The 19963-nt window shown below is 33.5% G+C and overlaps 2 protein-coding genes across 4 annotated transcripts; both read right to left on the bottom strand.

Annotated features, from left to right (window-relative positions):
- Window positions 1-640: 640 nt before the first annotated feature.
- On the bottom strand, window positions 641-9069 carry st6galnac1.1 (ST6 (alpha-N-acetyl-neuraminyl-2,3-beta-galactosyl-1,3)-N-acetylgalactosaminide alpha-2,6-sialyltransferase 1, tandem duplicate 1). 2 transcript variants are annotated; one of them, XM_087275212.1, is made up of 9 exons: window positions 8113-9069; window positions 7587-7977; window positions 7319-7481; window positions 4300-4468; window positions 4076-4214; window positions 3748-3848; window positions 2032-2115; window positions 1841-1940; window positions 641-1725 (listed from the first exon to the last, which is right to left on the bottom strand). In XM_087275212.1, the coding sequence occupies exons 2-9, from the start codon at window positions 7878-7880 to the stop codon at window positions 1552-1554; spliced, it is 1224 nt and encodes a 407-aa protein (XP_087131338.1). In that variant the 5' UTR covers window positions 7881-7977; window positions 8113-9069; the 3' UTR covers window positions 641-1551.
- A 173-nt stretch (window positions 9070-9242) lies between these two features.
- mxra7 (matrix-remodelling associated 7) lies at window positions 9243-19624 on the bottom strand. Of its 2 annotated transcripts, none has more exons than XR_015503212.1 (4): window positions 19143-19620; window positions 18961-19049; window positions 15543-15639; window positions 9243-11013 (listed from the first exon to the last, which is right to left on the bottom strand). XR_015503212.1 is itself a non-coding variant. In NM_001423233.1 (4 exon segments), coding segments are annotated over 4 exon segments (564 nt in total). In that variant the 5' UTR covers window positions 19389-19624; the 3' UTR covers window positions 9252-10898.
- Window positions 19625-19963: the final 339 nt, after the last annotated feature.

Raw genomic sequence — 19963 nt, 5'->3', positions numbered from 1 at the left:
GAGCAATTGACTTTCAAAGGTTACTCAACCCTGACAAACACTCAAAGCAGGAAGTGTGATGACTAGTTCCGCGTCCTTCAATCCTAAAATAAATACATGCTTTGAATGAACATTGAATGTGTACTGTCAGATATCAGCAGGAAATTTGCTTCTCAGGCCCAAGCTGTTTTTTTACATGCATTTTTTATTTCTCTTTGCTATTTGGGCTTATCAGAACCAAATTAGAATAAAATACTGTATCATCATGATGTACTATTTAGAGAAAAAAATTATGTCCATATATGTAGACTTATGGTCCATATTTCCATAAAACACTTTTTCCTAACTGTTTTTATGCATTAATAGATTAACATGTTTTGACTGTCAGAGAATAAAAACAACATTTTTTGCTCATACTTTTATAAGGGAGCATGACATTTTTCCCCGCAAACCTCCTGTCAATAGGCTTATTGGATCAATCCCTTCACCATTAAACTGATTTAGTGAAGTAAACAATGATTGATAACAACAGCTTTTCTCTGAGCAAGTTTAAGTCAGCTTCTCTGCACCTTATGCACCTCTACTGTACATGAGGAGGTATTCAGAAGAAATGTAACTTGCGCTTTATTCATAAAAACCTGTTTTCATACAGAAAGTCCTGTCTTTAAGATAATCTCTTTAATCACTGATTGATTCCACATTTGTGGCCACCAAGCCCTAGGAGGTTAAACAAAACATGTATTTCATAAGAGTGTGCTTCTATATGGAATAAATCAACAAGCTAATTCAATAAGAAAAGAACCAGTCTTTTTTTCTTTTTTATCTTATTGTTTCTCAAGTTTAATGAAGTGTATCAATGCAGATTTCTGGGATTTGTTAACAGTTATTGGGATTTATGACAGGGAATATGTTGTATGTTAAAATATACTTAAAATGTAAATCTCAAAACTAAGTATAGTTAAAACAGACAGAACTAAATATCAATAAATAACTCATTTCTATAAAGTTACGGAAGCATGGCAATGATAGCCCAGCTGAACAAAATATCAGAAAAAGTGCTGATGTTATAAATACTTGTAAGAAATATCAAAATAAGAATACAACAAACTTGAAAATAAATAGTGAATTCTATCAAATTGAAGGAAGGTTAAAGCATGCGCAAACCCAACCCTTTAAAAATATTTCAATAAATATCACCTGTCTCTCCTTCATAAAAACTAAAACAAAGAGCCTCTGTTTCTTAGACAGTTTCTTACAGATTCTCAATTTGTAAATATTGTCTGTTGTCAGAACAGTGATCCTCCGTCTTGTTGTTTATTACGTAGTCGTGAAAAAGTTATGACAGCCTATTCAATTTTATGGTTTTCAATATCAAAAAAAAAAAAAACATTATGGTCCTTGGCAGGTCTTAAAATTTGGACAATAAAATCTTAGCTCAACAACACCACATGACATCTCACATGGTGTCATTGTTTAACAAGAAGATAGAAAAGCCATGTGTGTTGTTTTTTTATGTCTTGTTATGAAAAATATAATTAACGTACAGTGTCCAAACTTTTTCACATGACTATGTCAGTGTCTTTGAAAGAGTCTGATGATTCCAGAGTCGTGTAGTTTCTTCCATGTCTTAATCTCCAGCCCATAGTCATGGTTAATATAGAAAATGACACTGGTTTTCTTGAACTTCTCATAATAATAGTTGGAGTATTTATGATGGTCTTCAGTGATAAATCCATAGGCATTCACCTGATATTGGACATAAAGCAAGTGACGTTCATAAAGTATTATTGATACATAAAAAACTGTAGAATTATTTGTTCAAGACTGAGTTGAACTAATAGAAAAAAATCCATTTGCTTACAATATCACATGTGTGAATAGCCAAAAACAAGGCAAATGCTCCATTGGTCGGGCGGTACATTGCCCAGTAATTGCCCTGCATCTGTTTAGATGGCATGAATCTGGAGAAAAAGAAAAGAAAAAATAAGTTTCATTGAGAAGAAACAGATCTCAGGTTGTTCAATGACCTGACAAACTGTTCACTTTTGTTACCTGTTGCGAATGTAACGAAGGAAATCGGGGTGTAGAACGTTAAATCTGCTCTCGTTGAAATGCCCATTGAAAAAATTCAGTGGTCTATGGAAGAACAAATGCAAATGATGGTTATTATTTTTTAAATCAAATTATTTTTGAACTACTCTTTCTGAATATCAATAGCAATAATAAAGTAGCATTAAGGCTTTTTTACTGTGTTCCAACCAGACACGATGCGAAACCATGACACAATAAAAATATATATATTATTTTAGAAATATGTAGCATATGGAAACCAGACAAAATACAGCAGACTGTACAGCATGAAATCAAAACAAGCCTTATTGATTGTTAGCTTACATTGCTAGTTTTGTGGTGAACAATTCATCTGTGTCATTAAGAAAAAAAATTGCTCTTGTAATCTAAAATGAAAATCTGAACAAGCACTTACAGTTAAAATCTCAGATTAAGTCTGTATGAGGTATTGAGTGTGGTTAACATACCTAACCACGCCCCTCTAACTGCGAGTAGGAGGTGTCTATTAGGTTGAAATCACTCTCCCAAAACCCTTATCCAATTCTTTCTGAATTAATTGTCTACTTTACTACATCCAATCAGCTTGCAGTACAAAAACAAGCCACGCCCACTGTTTTCTGTTTAAATATTTCATTGATCCAGGTACTGCATCATAATAAAAAAAAACAGTCACAGATTCCGGTTCATGCAGACTTTGTTGAAGAAAAAAAACTACAATCATTTAAAATTCTGGAGAGATACAAAACTATTAATTTAACGCTGAAACAATATAATCAATTGGGTTCAAGAAAAGCATCTTGGAGCATCTCTGTCTTCAAAGGGTTATCAGTTATTGTTAAAATAATACATTTCCATATGTAAAGTGTTTATTTGCAGCACCCAGCAGTTGCACTCAAATAGAAGCACCAATAGATCATTTAAAATAAGTTGAAACAAAGAAGATGTTGTCATTTAACACAAACAAATGGTTCTTCAGCATTTTATTGTGGTAGTCAGTGCCATTTAGCACTGCTTAGTGGTTTCTTTCGTGATATATAGCACCAGTTATGGTTTAGTGTGGTTAAAGTGCTACTTGTAGTTTTATTTAACACCATTTTTAGCATGTACTTTTAATAACAGTATTGTTATCTAATATTTGTTATTATAAATGCATATATTTCATTACGAATAGTCTGCTTGTTGAGATCGAGCATACCCAAAAACTCTTCTGATTGTGATTTTTCATTGATTATGTTAAAGCTGCTGAGGACAGAAGAATCAAACTGCTTTTTAGTGGAATCTTACTGTATCGTTTCGTCCCCTTAGAATTATGAGGTTGTATCTGACATTTTTGTCAAAATTAAGTTATTGACATATTTTTATTAAATGACAACTTGTTTACATTATGAGGTTTTTTTATAAGATGTTTACATTTTAACATTTTTTATAAAAAAAAAAAAAAAAAACTAATGTTATACACATACTGTTTTCTACAAGGGATGCAAAAACTTGGAAGCTCAATATCTCAAAATCATTTACAATGGAGATAGAACCTTATAATTCCAAGGTGAGGATTTGTTTAGTATTAATTAGAATACTTTATTCTCATTGGTCAGTTATATTTTCAGTACATGAACGCCAGCAATACTATTTTTCAAGTGTTGTTGTAGTGTTTTTATCTACAGGTAGTGTTGGGAAAAGTAGTGCTGGATACTGTACCTCACACCTTTGAATGACCCATTGGCTGCTTTTCCCTGTAAAAGGCCTTGAAGCCACTCAAAGTCCCTCAGGCCTTCAGGAATCATGACATATTTGATACCCTATTGACCAAAACCAAAATGTTTCTACAAAGTAATTTTAAGAGAGGTGATATTATGCACAAATGCATAATACAATAATAGAACCACATAAACAGTAATCTATCCAAAAATAAAATGTACATTTTTTTGACTGCAACCGTATAAACAAATGATTCTCAAACTTAAGTTTAGGTACTGCAAATTATACTAAACATCTGCAAGTGTAGTCCATTGTACAACAAACTGACCTCGTCTTGTGGAATATTGTGAAAGCCATATTTTTTTAACGTCAGTATAGTGGCATATAAGGAAAATGCTGTATGCACATAGACTGATGTTCTGTTTCCGACATCCTCCTCGTAACCTTTAGTAACAGCACCGTTTACTCTGTTTAAACACAAAACCGGAATACACATGACTTCAGAATCACAATCTGTTAACATTACATTCATTCCTTCCTTCTATTTCTTACCGGAAAACATAGTCATGAGAGTCTATCTCTCTGCCCATCTTTGAGTTATTGAGAATGCCCCCAGCGCCCACAACAGCACAGCGGATACAGCCATCCTTTGAGCCTTTAGGTACAGGCAGTAATATTGAAGACCTGGGCTTTGGGATCAAATCCACTGCTCTTTTTATTTCTTCAATCACCCATGAAAAACGAAACAAACATCCATACACATGAAATGCAACATAAGGCTACAAGTTAAGTTTAAGCAACAAAATTTGTCAATTATGAAAACATATCAAGTCTCTAAATATTATAAAGGCATAATTCACCCAAAAACTGTCATTTCTGTCATTATTTCAATTCATTTATATTTTTATAGCTCTTTTACAATGAAGCTTAACATAGAAGTTCAATTTAGTTCAGTTCAGTGTGGTTTTATCTTCACAGCTGAAAGTTCAAACACTAAAGAGCAAATCCATCGATGCACAGCCATTCGCGAGCCAGTGGGGAGGAACAACCTACCACAAACGTAATTTTTTTGAAATGTAAACTATCCCTTTATAACAAGAATATACACTGAAAAAAAAAGATTTATTAGATTTACAATTTTTTTTAAGGTAATTTGTTGCAGACAATTTATATGGGCTGTATTTAAACAAGCAAATTAAGCTGAACATTACTGAATTTGATTTGTTTGCTTAATATCAGCCCATATAAACTGTTTGCTACCAATCACCTAGTGGTTTCAATAAATCATTTTTTCAGTGTACTAAACCTGCAGTTGTTCCAATTACATATGCCCTTCTTGTTTTTACCAGACCATCTAAAAAAAATTTAAAGAAATGTCCAGTTCGCGCTCATCCAAAAATTAGTGAACAGGAGCCAGCATTAAACTTTAAAAACGAATAGATAAAGTCAAACAATGGTCCCATATGACACATGGCACATGTTCCAAGAGTTCCAATGAGTATTATGATTGGGTTTAGTGAAAAAAAAAAACTATATTTTATTTATAACAAAAACCCTAACTACGTCAATTTGTCTTAATGCAAAACTGTGGTTCACTCAGATCAATCCCTTTTGTGTTGTTGTTTCTGCAATTTCATGTTTTAAACACAATCAATACATCTACCTCAGAAAATAAAGTACATTTGTGACAATTTTATTTACCTTGATTTCTCAGAACTTTTCTGCTTATTTTAGGCAAGTTAGCATGATTTGTAGTGCTAAAGGAGAGCTTATAAATGTATAGAGTCATGCACAACAACCAGTGGTCAAGGTTTGCATTTTCAGTTAAAGTAGTTAAACCTAAAAATGAAGGTTTACAGTTTGTTTACTCACTCTCATGCCGCTGACTTTTTTAGCTGAGCATTAAAGATTTTTAGCTAAATTTGTGGTCCTTGGTAGTCAAAGTATAATGAAAGTCAATGATTACCTTTTGAACTCCTGATGATACGCTGAGATCTTATGACACCAAACAATCAGTTTGTAAAAGAAACTGAACATTATTCACAATTTTCCACACCCTGGGTAAACAGTCATTTATCTTAAGAGAATCGTGCCAGCCAGCATAATTTATAGCAGTTTGCACGTCTTGGAAAGTGGCTCGCACTGCAGGGTGTGGATTAAAGCTAAAAAAAATATTATAAAGAATGTTGCATTTCTTGCACCGTCTGATTGTTTGGCTTTATTTGGCCTCTGTGTATATTCAGGAGCCACCTGATTCGGAATTGTTTGTATGCATTTATTTTTAATCTCAAAAACAGGTGACCATTGATTTGCATTATGCAATTCAGGAACTATTCAATTAAACATTTCCTTTAATGTTCAGCTGAAGAGATTTTTTTTTTATTAAACTATTACAATTACTATTTTTATTCATAACCTACAGATGAAAAAACAGTTAATAGTTATATTAAAAACAACAACATGCAAATAAAAAGCCATCAGCCTTTCCATTTTTTTTTGATGGTCTCAGAGTGGCTTTCCTCAAAATTAAAGGATGAATAGACTTGGGGCTATTGGTGTGTGTGTGCCATTGTGTACAAGGTTTATATATTTATAACCACCTCAGAGGATATTGGGGGACGTGAGTCACTGGCATTATTATGGCCTGCCCTAAAAGGCCTGAGGGTGAATATATTAACTGTCAAATAATTTTTTTTTTGTTGAACTATACTTTTAAACAATACATTAAACGTAGACTTGTTTCTCACTAAAGCCTATCCTATACCCCAGAAATCAGGTAAAGTATGGCTTGTGTCATAGAGAGATCGTTCTGTGATGTTTTGCATCTTTTTAAAAAAGCTTAATATTGTTCACGGCATGATTCATTGTCATTATGTGAATCAACACAAGGAAGACACAGAATACATCAGTGAGAGTAAATGGCAACTCTATTTTCTTTTTTGTGTAATCTATCGCTATAAAACTGATTTATAATATACATAAATAAATGAATAATAATAATAATAAATAAATAAATAAATAAATACAAAACTTTACAACATTTTACTGATTAACATCAGGATTTTGCTACAATGCTAGTTGTAATGAACCCTTTCTGAAGCATGTGTCAATCTTATTTACTAATAAAAAAAGATATATCTGAATAGACCCGAGCTATCAATCAAAAAGTTTTTAAAATGTCATTTGTATTAACAACTTCAAAAAAAAATTTTTTTTGGTGGCAAATGTATTGATCTTCAGAAGCTAAATATTGTTAATAAACTAACTAAAATTAACTAATTAGATTTTACTGTAAAGTTTAAGTAAAAATACTTTGTGCAACTAACTGAATGTTATCACAAAACAGGTGGCCAATGATCAACGTTATGCAACTGAACCCCGATTGTTATTTAAATAAATAGAAAGATTGATTAGAATATTTACAATGCATTAAAAAGTTCAGAGGACATCAAATGTAAGTAAAGCAATAATAAATACACTCCACCCCTTTCTCAAACATATACAGGATGTGCCGCAGTTTCTACACATCTAAAGGCACTATGAAATCCTGCCAGTAATGAGCTGTGTTTACCATTGTAATTGTACTCCATGAAGCCAAAGGGATTGTTAAAGTGTGCTAATCGATTCCATTCTGACATGTTGAGTTGACCTTTGTACAGCCACAGCTGAATGTCAGGAAGAACTGATTCCTTGAACTCCGGGTCCTCTGTGTTGTGAAGAGACTTTGGACAGGTCTGTGCAAAAAAAAAAAAAGATGATTTATTATTTTTTGCAAGATTAGATTGACTTTGAAAAACTGCAATGTGATGTAAAACTGGTCTTAGAAAAGAAGCACTTACCGGTTTTCTTGCATTACTGTCTCGCAAATAGACATCTTCAAAGTCCCACACTGGCAGTTTGGTGAAGTTTTTCTTATAAAGAACCGGAATGGGGGTTATGTTGACCTTTCGCTCCACATTCAAGTGTTTTTGGGTTTTGAACAAATTGGTATTTCCAAGTGGCGACAAAATCAATGAAGAAATGATGATAGTTTTGCTAATTAAGAGGAAAATGTAAAGCAAACACAGGACTATGATTTTGTGGTCATGCAGACAGGGAAATATTTTAGTATTAAAACAAACAATGATACACATGCTGTATAGAAACAATTTTCAATCAGAATTTGTGACAGTAAATTTCCCAAATAGACTGTAAAACGTGATTAGTAACTTCAATTTTAAAAAAGTAAACCTGTTGCCTTAAAAGCGACAAGTTGACTACTTAAAAAAAAAGTGACGCCCGTTGTAACTTTAAACTGTTGACTTCATTTGTATAATCACACACCGTTCATTTACTTGATCATTTTAAGTCAACAGGTTTTCTTACTTTAAGTAAAGTCGACTTATCACTTTAAAGGGAAAGTTCAATCAAATATGAAATTTTTTTACTATTTACTCAAGTGGCTACAAATCATTGAGTTTCTTTATTGTCTTGAACACTAAAGAAGATATTTTGAACATAAAACCTGTAACCATTAACATCTATGGTAATAACATCAAATACTATGGAAGTCAATTGTTATAAATATCTTGCTGCTTGTTCAAACTACTTATTTAAAATGAGCTCAATGAACACAATTTGTGAGGTTTTCTTGGGGACAACTTAATCGTTTTATGTTTAATCCACTTCAATTTGTAAAAACAATAAGGTTAATTAACTTAATCGATTAATTAACTTAATCGATTTTTGTCGGGACAACATTAAGAAATTGTGTGGAACCCAGCATGTTTTACAGTGATGTGTACAGCTTTCTTCAAAATATTTTAAGAAAGTAAGTCAAACAGTTTTGAGACAAGTGAAAGGTGAGTAAATAATGACAGGATCTCCACTTTTAAGTGAACTATCCATTTAAAAGCAAGGGGTTTACTCACTTCTTTAAATTTAGATCATCTCTTTAAAAGCAAGAAGTTTACAAATTATTTAAGCAAAGCCAAATATTTGCTGTTAAAGCAACAGGTTTACTTACATTTTTAGAAAGTAATTCAACTAAATTGCTTTATACAGTGTAATTACCAATAATGATATTCATGTACTAATCATTGTTAAGTTCTGAATCTGACCAACTGAAATGGTAAAAACGCACCCCCAATAATCAAATTTACAACTTTTACAGTATATACAAATCTTTACCTGTGAATGTTTTCTGAAAGATTATTCCAAAGCACCAGATAGAGCAACACACAAAAAGTCAGTATGAGACTAACAACACCCCAAGCCTTCTGCATATTTCATGACCAATTTTCTCTCATCTTATCAGTCCAGCCATATAGATGCATACGGTGTGAAAGGTTTGACTGTCTTGTAACAGTGTTTTATAATCTGTCTATTAAAATTCGTGACATCATCAAACGGTGTGTTTATTTATGGATTACAGCCCGCCCATTCATATGAATGACATGATTACCATGGCTGTCACAGGTCTGTGAGCGGTGTTGAGACATAAGGCGTTGATTAAGTTTACAGTATGAAGCAAAAAGAGGTTTTATTTATTTAAAAAAAAATCTGTTTGGCATCACAATTACATGAAGCAGCGTCACTCTGCAAGATAAACAGCTGAGTAATTACAGTGTCACTACAGTTCATACTGCACATATTAAACATGGATTGGCCAATAAACTTCAAGTGACTTTCGACTTAACCTTTTCAGACTTTTGTGATTCTTCATTACTTATGTGCAGTTTTGTATTCATGAACATGAAAAAAATATATACATACAAGTCAAACAAACATTTCTTCATTCTATGGTATCACTGTATTTTGATGGTTCCCTTTAGATATTCTGTTGACTTTAAAGGTAAAGCAATAATGTAAATATTCATATCATGAAATTATCATATTTGTTCTTGACGTGAACAGGCTTTCAGAGTTTGAAGGGATAGTTCACCCAAAATGAAAATTCTGTCGTCATTTACTTGTCCTTTGTTTATTTCAAATATTTATGAATTTCTTCTTTTGTTGAACATCCAGAAGAAGATGAAAAAAAACTGTAAGCATTGATTTTTTTTACGGCAGAAAAAAAAAATCTCAAAAAAAAAAAGGCAATGGTTGTCGGTTTAAAGTATCTTAAAGTATCGCTTTAAAGTATCTTCTTTTATGTTAAACAGATGAGAGAAACAAGTTCAGGAGTACATTTTTGGGGTGAAATCTTCCCTTAAAAAATGGTCTGCTTAATATCACACTTTAATTTGGTTGTCCTTCACATTATTACGTCGACTTATTCTACCAACCCAAACCTAACAATCTACTAATACTTTATTAAGCGTTAGTATACATGAAAAAAGATACCATTATTAGCCCTCCTGTGAAAAATTTTATTATTTTCCCCAAATAATAATGACTTATTTTAAAAGCATTTAATAAAGAATAAATTTTAAGGAATAAAAAATTTAACCGGCGAGGGTAAATATTAGTAGCCTCCTTAAGATTTGTTTTATTCACTTGGCTACAGAGCAAACTACTATTCTCTGATGATTTGCTTTATTAATCTAACTAGTTAACTTAATTGTCCTAGTTAAGTGCACTTCAAGCTGAATACTAGTATCTTGCAGAATAACTAATAAGTATGGACTGCAATAAGGGCAAAAGACAAAATAAATTAGTAGAAATAAGTTATTAAGACTGTTGTTTACAAATGTTTTAAAACATATTCTCTCTGTTAAACAAAATTGGGAAATATTTTAAAAGAATTTACATTTTATTAAAATTAATAAAAATTATGAATACTTATGTTGTATTTATTAATATTCACCACATTTATTTTTAAATGTCAGACTATTAATAAGCAACACATCAGGAGATTATTGAGCTACAAGTCATAGTTAATGATTTGTTAATAGTAAGAATTGTACTGTAAAATACAGTGTGACCAATAATGCAACAACAGCGCATTGCTATTATGTCTTCAACTGTAGAGGCAAAGTACTTTAAAGTCAACAGAATGTCTAAAGAATGTCAATACTAATATTCCAGTGATTATTAAAGTCTGTGATTTCAATTAATCTGATCAAATAAAATCATTTGTGAATTATTTGTAAATGGTATTAACTTGAGCACTGGCATAAAGAATATAAAAATCGCCTGAACACAACAGAGAGCTTTTTTTAGCTGATCTGTCAAATAGAGTAGAGTTTAAGCTGTTCTTGTAAATCACTCTCTGTCACCTCACCAAATGTCTCTTGTTTGTCTTTGAGCAGCTGAAAGATGGCAGTCAACTGTTCCCGTTGAACCCTGAAACACAACACACATTTTATAAAATATATATTGCTGATATGTATCCTGATACCATGCTAAAAGCTATGAGCAAATATTTACCTGACACCTTGCAAATAATTTTTAAATAATTGTAACAAGGTAACGCAGTGGTCACTGGTTCGAGTCTCGGCAGGGTCAGTAGGCGTTTCTGTGTGGAGTTTGCATGTTCTCCCTGCGTTCGTGTGGGTTTCCTTCTGGTGCTTCGGTTTCCCCCACAGTCCAAAGACATGTGGCACAAATGAATTGGCTAAGCTAAATTTTCCGTAGTGTATGAGAGTGAATGAATGTGTATGGGTGTTTCCCAGAGATGGGTTGCAGCTGGAAGGACATCCGCTGCATAAAACATGTGCTGAATAAGTTGGCAGTTCATTCCGCTGTGGTGACCTCAGATTAATAAGGGACTAAGCCAAAAAGAAAATAAATAAATGAATGAATGAATAAATAATTGTAACAAAATAAAAAGGTTCATAAAATTAACATGTTGTTTTTAGCCTTAAATAAATCTTTTTTTTATTCAGAAAAATAGGTAAACTTAATATACAGACCAAGAATGTACAAAAATGACATTAGAAAGATTTACATGAATAAAGACAGCTTATAGCCTATTTACACATCCAGTTGTCCAAAATTATGCACAAATGAAAAATAATGGTTAAAGATATTAACATTATCCTTTCAGATGAGCTTAAAGAGTTCACCCACAAATAAAAATTTACTGACCCTCAGGTACATCCAAAAAAAAATATATATATATTTTTACTTAATTTACTTAATTTTAAGGCAACAGGTTTACTCACTTCATTTAAGTGAAGTCAACAAATCATTTAAAAGGGATAGTTTTCACCCACAAATTAAAATTTACTCACCATTTACCCACCATTAAGTGGTTCCAAAGCTTGCAAATAATTCCCTTTTTTAACATTTTTCAAAAAGAAAATCAAACCAGTTTGTGTCAAGTCACAGAATTTAAATTTTTGGGTGAACTCGATTCTCATTTGCACTGTTATGACGTGTTTATCCGGGTCTAAAGGAACAATGGGCAAATAGACAGGTTAAGCATATATGCATTTCTTGCTACAACTGCAAGAACGCCTTTGTAAATATTTGCTCCATTTAAAGTGTAAATAAGATTGGTCCAGAGTCAGGATTTAATTTTAAAAGAGGCAGGTGTAGAAAGAATTTTCATTTAGAAATCATACAACAATTCTTATGTAAATTAAAACTTTGGGAAGAAAGAATGACATGATTCTTTAAGCAGTGTTGTGATCATTTTCACATTTCTTTTATTAATAAATATACATCATGAAAAGAATCTATACATAACACTGAGTTTATCTAATATGACTATTGAGCTGTGCTAAAGTGTATGCTGTTCAAACAGAAAATGCACTTTGTTTATCTAGCTTAGCCATAAATCAAACAAGGCATTAAACAAACCAAATGCGACTCTTAATGCAAACAGTAAAATATTTGCATTATGTGCATCTAAGAGCAAACTATAAATGCAAAAAAAAGAGAGAGAGAGCAAGTGTAAGGCTTATTTTGATTATATTGTATATTTTTAATATTATGAAGATTTGTGCCTATAAATTGATAAATTAGTCAAACAACCTGCAGCTGTCAACAAAATCATAGGCTGCATCCAAAACTGCCTACTACTCAGTAGTATTTGAATTACTGTACTACTCGGCCATTAGAATAGTACGTTCTACAGTATGAACGGAACTCAGACGTACTACATCTGCCATTTTGTCATAACCACAACACCTTGTCTTGAGCACAGCTTAATGAATTAAGGCATATATACATGGTTAAGACGATCTGCTGCAGTTCAAACCGAGCATCAGAATGGGAATGAAAGATGATTTAAGTGACTTTGAACGTGGCATGATTGTTGGTGCCAGACGGACTGGTCGAAGTATTTCAAAAACTGCTGATCTACTGAGATTTTTACCCACAACTATCTCTAGGGTTCACAAAGAATGGTCAGAAAAAGACAAAATATTCAGTCAGTGGCAGTTATTTGGGCAAAGAGTAGCACAAATAACCACTTGTTACAACCAAGGTATGCCGAAAAGCATCTCTGAACGCACAAATACGTCAAACCTTGAGGCGGATGGGCAACAGTAGCAGAAGACCACAAAGGGTGCCACTCCTTTCAGCTAAGAACAGGAAACTGAGGCTACAATTCCCACAGGCTCACCAAAATTACACAACAGAAGATTGGAAAAATATTGCCTGGAGTCCGTTCTTCGTACGTGGATTACTCAATTAGCTGGATTTGGATATTGACGATTTGACACGATCCAGGATCGTTTCGTTCTTCAAAGCTGATCCGAGAGTTGTTGTCATAGCAACAGTTCTGCTAGGTCAAACCTGATCGGGAGCAGGTTCAAGTCATATAAACAGGATTTGATCGGCTCAGTTCATGCAAAGATAATACAGAAAGTATGTTCTGAATTCTGATATTTTCTTACAGTAGTAGTTATATACACTTAGGAAAATGGTACATATTTTTAACTATATATATAAAGTTATAGTCATTAATAAAATAAATAAAGTTATACATATTAATAAAACTTATGCAATCTGCACCCTCGAAATAAAAGTACAAAGACTGCCACCTGGTGGTGCAAAGAGAAAACTTATTGATATGAACTTTTTAGATCGCTTTAGTACAAATTGTGTATAATAGAAATGCACAATATGTGACTTTTTTTTAAGAAATAATACATTTATGCAGTCATAAACATCTTTTGGCAGTTAATGTGCCAGTGATTTGATGCTTCACAAAAGTTGCAGACGCCTTTACCAATATGAAAATGGTTTTGTAAACAACCAGTTATTCTTTACACCAATTAAAAAACGGCTACTATAATAAAGAAAATCTTTTCTAAATGTAGAACTAAATACATTGATTTGCATTGAAATACATGATGAATACTCTTGACACATGAAAGTGTAAAGCCTGCAGCTCACAACAAATGTGGAAGGTTATTGCGTGTCATATTTAACAAGCCGTTTACTGCTAATTTGATGTAATTTTGCTCACATGGATAATTGAATATTAATCAGATGATGTCATTACGCTGCTGTGCCGCCAGCCAATCGTTGCATTGCTGATCATGATTTTAAGGATAGATAGATCTGTCCTTCACAACACACGCAGCGATCTCAGATCAGTTTATCTAGACATTCTAATCTGATTAGCAAACTTGTTTGAAGAACCAAATTAGCGAGAGATCAGTTATCAAGATTAAAAGATCCAGGACCTGTCAAATCATCTTAGATCATTTAAGCGAGGTACAAAGAACTGACCCCTGGTCTGAGGAGTCTCAAGTTTTGTTGCTACATTCAGATAGGGTCAGAATTTGCCGTCAACAACATAAAAACATTGATCCATCCTCCCTTCTATCAACAGTTCAGGCTGGTGGTGTAATGGTGTGAGAGATATTTTCTCAACACTTTGGGCCCATTAGTACCAACTGAGCATTGTGTAAACACCACAGTCTACCTGATTATTGTTGCTGACCATGCCCATCCCTTTATTACCACAGTGCCGATTTTCTGATGGCTACTTCCAGCAGGATAACGCGCCATGTTATAAAGCACAAATCATCTCGGACTGGTTTCTTGAACATGACACTCAGTTCACTGTACTCAAATGGCCTCCCCAGTCACCAGCATTAAATCCAATAGAGCACATTTGGGATGTGGTGGAACAGGAGATTTGCATCATGAATGTGCAGCTGACAAATCTGCAGCAACTGTGTGATGCTCTCATGTCAATATGGAGCAAAATCTCTGAGGAATATTTCCAGTACCTTGTTGAAACCAAGTCACATAGGATTAAGGATAGTAAAGTGAACCTAATAAAGTGGCCGTTGAGTGTATGTCTGTATTGTTAAATTGTAAATAAAAAAATAAAAAAATCCTTTACACTGTAAATTTAACCCACAAGCCCTAACACCTGGAGCTAGCAGGAAAACAGTGTTTAATGACAACAGTGAAAAGTGGGCCTGATGCATTTAAGCTGGTAAACATGGCAGGAATTTAACAATTATCTGTAGCACAGTTTTAATCAACAGCAGGTGGCGCTATGACTATAACAGACGAGTATTACGGGAAACAAGGAGGACTGTGTCGTGAGTGCTTATGACTGTCTTCTGTGTGTCACTCCAGTTTAAAGCCCAACAGAGAGGATTAAAAGTGTAGTGACAACAGAGGAAGATTAGAGTCCTATGCCAGGGACATTTTATGCACCTCAGTTATGTTTAGCTCAGCACACAACATTGTTGTTGATGTTTAACAAGATATATTTCGTAAAAGCTGTTTTTTTTTTAAGTTTGTGTATGTCTTTAGGTTTGATTTTACAACATGACAGTATGAATGCTAAGTGAATCTGGGCTAAATGTATCATCTTCCCTTTTTTTGATCCAGACCAAACAAACCAAGAGAAACAAACTACAAGCATGAGTGTCAGTGAAGAACAAAAAAGAAATCACCTCTGCTCTTCCTCAAGCTCTTCTTTGGTCATCATCTTTTCCAGCTGGCAGGTCCTAAGCATGCCTGCCATGTACTTCAAAGGCTTACTCTCAGCATCTGTTGTAGAAAAGATGATATGCAGACTTAAACAAACTGCAATATGTTCACAGCTTCACCACCCTACCAGACTGGGCTCATAAAAAAACGCAATATTTAAATTTCAGGCTTTTTATCTCCACTTTCACCAAACATCCCCCTGAGCATAGCCAAAAATTCCCTTATGTTATATACATAACCTATTTTATGAGCCATCCTCTGATTCAGTTTTGCTGCTGCTTTTTCCAAATATGCCACTTGCTGAAATAAATTTACTGACAAGATTGTTTTGTCTTTCCATATTTTATTAATAATCCTCAAGACGGCTTTCTGATTATTCTTATTATACATTTATTCCAGCAAAGCATGACAATATGTAGAAAGGTCTACCCCTGCAAAAAAAGGGGTAAAAAAAAGTCAGTCAACAAATGCAGATTTGGGCTTTTGTGCACCTCTGGTCACGCATTTCCGCCATTAGCGTGTGCATGCCTGCCACGCTTGCACGCCTAGATGAGCGACACGAGCACATGAGACTGTCAGTTGCGTCAAAATCAAATGTTGAATTGAAACTTTTTAAACTCCTGAATCAGTATTGGAGTTACTTTTGCACGCTGGACCTTTTGCACCATGGCTGAAGTATTTCTTTTAGAGAGGTAATGTTCTGTTTTAAAACTATTTTAGTCACACAGAGCTGATATAGAGTGTATTGTGTTATAAATGGGTTCTATGCACAGACGTGTTGTTTAGCCACTGAAATCTCCCGGTGGAAGGTAGATGTGAATATTTTTAGTTTCATGAGCGAGCTTTTACAGCATCGATGATGTAGATTTATATTCAGTTTAACAACAAAACATCAGTAATTAACGCAATTCCGCCTAGCCTGCTATACTGAGTTAAAGTTGCTTTTATATTCACATTGGGTCATTTCTGAACAATGACAGCCTGTGACGCGCTCCTGATATTGTTTACCGCTACTTTAAATATTCAGTCTAAAATAGCATGTAAGTGTGGCTTAGTAATAAGTGAAATTCCTGCACGGCACCCGGCCAACCACTACATACATTTCTAACTGGCGAATAAACTAGGTTGTCTGCTGTTGTGTCGTGGTGGGCGCGCACCTGATTTCAAGAGGCGTGGCTTTGTAACAGTCCCTCCCTGCCGTCGAAAGATCACCTACAAGGTGATCAAGGTGCAGATCACCTACTGCACCTTTAAAGAATGAATTATTAAAAGTTTCACTCGTCCGGCTTTTAAAAAGCGAAAGTAGGCTTAAGTAAAAAGTTAATGCAAAAACACACATGATTAACCAAAGCTTTAGAAAGCAAAAGCTGAATCCTGGACCTTTAGAAGATTAAGAAATTCTGGCCAGACAAATTTTTAAGTGCCAAAAAGGAGCATCTCTGTGTGTTTGCAGAGCATGTGAGACTGTCTGTGGGAGTGTTGACAGGTCTCGAGCACACAGAATGAAACGGGTAAACGAGAGAGGATTTCCACAACTAAATCGATCGCGGATGTTTGGTTATATTTGGCGGATACAAAATAACGTAAAAGGATGATAATAATAGTGAAAAACGTGTCACTAAATTTGATCCGCTGATCCGATCCGTACTAAGTACTTTTGCATGCACAACAGCACAAAAACATGACAAAACAGTGACACAGCAAAGACGAAGTGCTGGTCTTGCTGTTTTCTAAGGACGCAAAAGGTGTGCGGCTGTTTGTCTGCGACCCAAAAGTTGAGAAGCAGAAGGGTCAACACAATATCCATGCTGGCACATAAAACCTAAGAATGGTCCATACTGAATCTAGTTTAGTTATGTAACTTTTTATAGTATAGTAAATATTTATAACTATTTTTTACTGAGGATTTGCACTATGTTTATTTGGACTTTGAAACATTTTTTTTTTTTTTTTTTTTTTATTTGTTCATTGTCGAAGTTGTTCATTGTTTATTTGTTTATGGTAACTGAAAACATATTATTTGGAAAAAGTCAAACTTGCTTCAGTGTTCTTTTATTTTGTCTGTTTAGTTTATTTCCAGAACTTTTGGGCATATACATTGTCAGTAAATAAATGCACTAGTTTTTTTCCCCACTGAAAAACGTCTTAGAATAACATTGAAATAAATTGCTATAACTTGCTTAGGGAATGGTGGATGTAGACAAAATGCATGCTGGATGTATAAAACATCTAGCATAACTATCTAAAGAAACAAAAGCAAACTTCAAGAGAATTTGTTCATGTTAGCTGTATAAAATGCTACATATTTTTTGTAGTTTTTCTTAAAATTCTGTAAAATTTATCTTTTTTTTGTCATAAAAATGAAAAATTTGAATTTTTAAGGATAAAGATTGAAACTTTAGCTTCTCCTGTTTAAAAATATATATGTCACTTGATGCTTTCTGCTAAAATAAGTAAGAGAAAACCAAAAATGCATACATCTTGGGCGTCTTCATTGTCAGTAAATAGAATGTACCAGTTTTATTACTGAAAAACGCCTAGAATAACATTGGAATAAAATGCTATTACCTGCTCAGGGAAAGGTGGATGTAGACAAAATTTATTTTGGAAGTATATAACAAAATAGCATGTATTTCTAAAAAAAAAAAAAAAAGAATTTAACTTCAGGAGGTTTTGTTTGTAATAACTAGAAAATGCAACTTTTTTTAAACCGTTTATCTTAAAATTTTGTAATATTTTCTGTCTGTTCATATGTTTTTGGACCAATAAATATTTTAGACTGGATCTTTAAATTATACAGATTGAAGCTTCAGGTTCTCCTGTTTAAAATAATATATGACACTTGAGGCTGACTGCTAAAATAAAAATAAAACTGCTTTAAAAAAATAATAATATAGGCCCATTAGGTTCCCACAAAATACCTCTAGGTCTCTAAAGGTTAACAGTATGTTTTTTAGGTTAACAGTTTAATTTTTTTCCACTGGAAAAAGTCTTGTTTGTTTTATTTCGGCTTTACAATAACTTGCCTAATTACCCTAACCTGCCTGGTTAACCTAATTAATCTAGTTAAGCCTTTAAATGTCACTTTAAGCTGTATAGAAGTGTCTTGAAAAATATCTAGTCAAATATTATGTACTGTCATCATGACAAAGGTAAAATAAATCAGTTATTAGAAACAAGTTATTAAAACTATTATGTTTAGAAATGTGTTGAAAAAAATCTTCTCTGTTAAACAGAAATTGGGGGGAAAAAAATAAACAGGGGGCTAATAATACAGGGGGCTGACTCCAACTGTGTGTGCTAAAAAGAGACTATTATATTATTATTAATAGATTATTAAATTGGTTTATTAATATTATAATACCAGGTGAAAAGGCATACTCCCTCAGAGCACTCCGTATCCCAGGCTCCTCTTCCCGTGCAGTGGGTTGAACCAGAGCATCTTCTTCCAGATCATCTCTGTTTAAATCCTGCAGTAAACAGACAATAAACAATTCCCTTTATGCTTTCTTCTAGCTTGTAAGCAATGACAACAGCGTTCATAAATCAAAACAAGCCCTTACCTTTGCTTTCTCTAAAGTTTTATCCTCAGTTTGAAGTCTCTTTTCGACAGTTTTAAGCTGACAGGATTCATCCCAGTGCTCACAGTGTTGTTCCTGTGAGGAAACTCCAGCATCTGCTTTCTTTTCTTCCTCCACAACAACACTGCTTTGATGATGAGCGGGTTTGTTTTTTACCAGAACAAATACTGCTACTATACCTGCAAGAAGTGTAAAGAGCACAGCTGGCCAAAGAAAATAGTCCATCATGGCTGTGAAATAACTTGGTTAGTTGGCAATATCCGATTAACTATGCGTTTATTATTAACTAACGCTGACGTCGGCGTTTTCTTGTCTGCTGACACGCGGGTTTTAATACATGCATATTTTGAAAACATGCAAAGGCGACGATTTCATGTGCTTTTTAAATAAAATCCTATTTTACTGCACTGATAACACTGCAGTGCAGGGTACAGAACACACCGATTTTCTGAGGGCACACACGCCGGAAGTTGTGCTTTCAAAATAAAAGCTTTCGAATTTAGTGATTTTATTATTATTATTACTTTATTATTATTATTATTATTATTATTATTATTATTGTTGTTATTGTTGTTGTTGTTGTTGTTGTTGTTGTTGTTGTTGTTGTCAGTGTGTATTCTATGTATTTTTCCATATAATTAAAAAAATAAAAACTGAGTTATTACAATACACAAAATGTTTACACTTTATATTTTGTGTAAAGAAAGTAAATAAAAACTTAAAAATAAGAAGAACTTGCTTTTAAACGACATAATACTAAATATTATAATGTATCATGTTTATACTAAAGGGACTAAGCCGAA

The sequence above is a fragment of the Danio rerio genome, chromosome 12, assembly GCF_052040795.2.
Source record: "Danio rerio strain M-AB ecotype USA chromosome 12, GRCz13ab, whole genome shotgun sequence".
Taxonomy (NCBI): Eukaryota; Metazoa; Chordata; class Actinopteri; order Cypriniformes; family Danionidae; genus Danio; species Danio rerio.
This window is presented reverse-complemented; position numbering and strand designations above follow the sequence as displayed.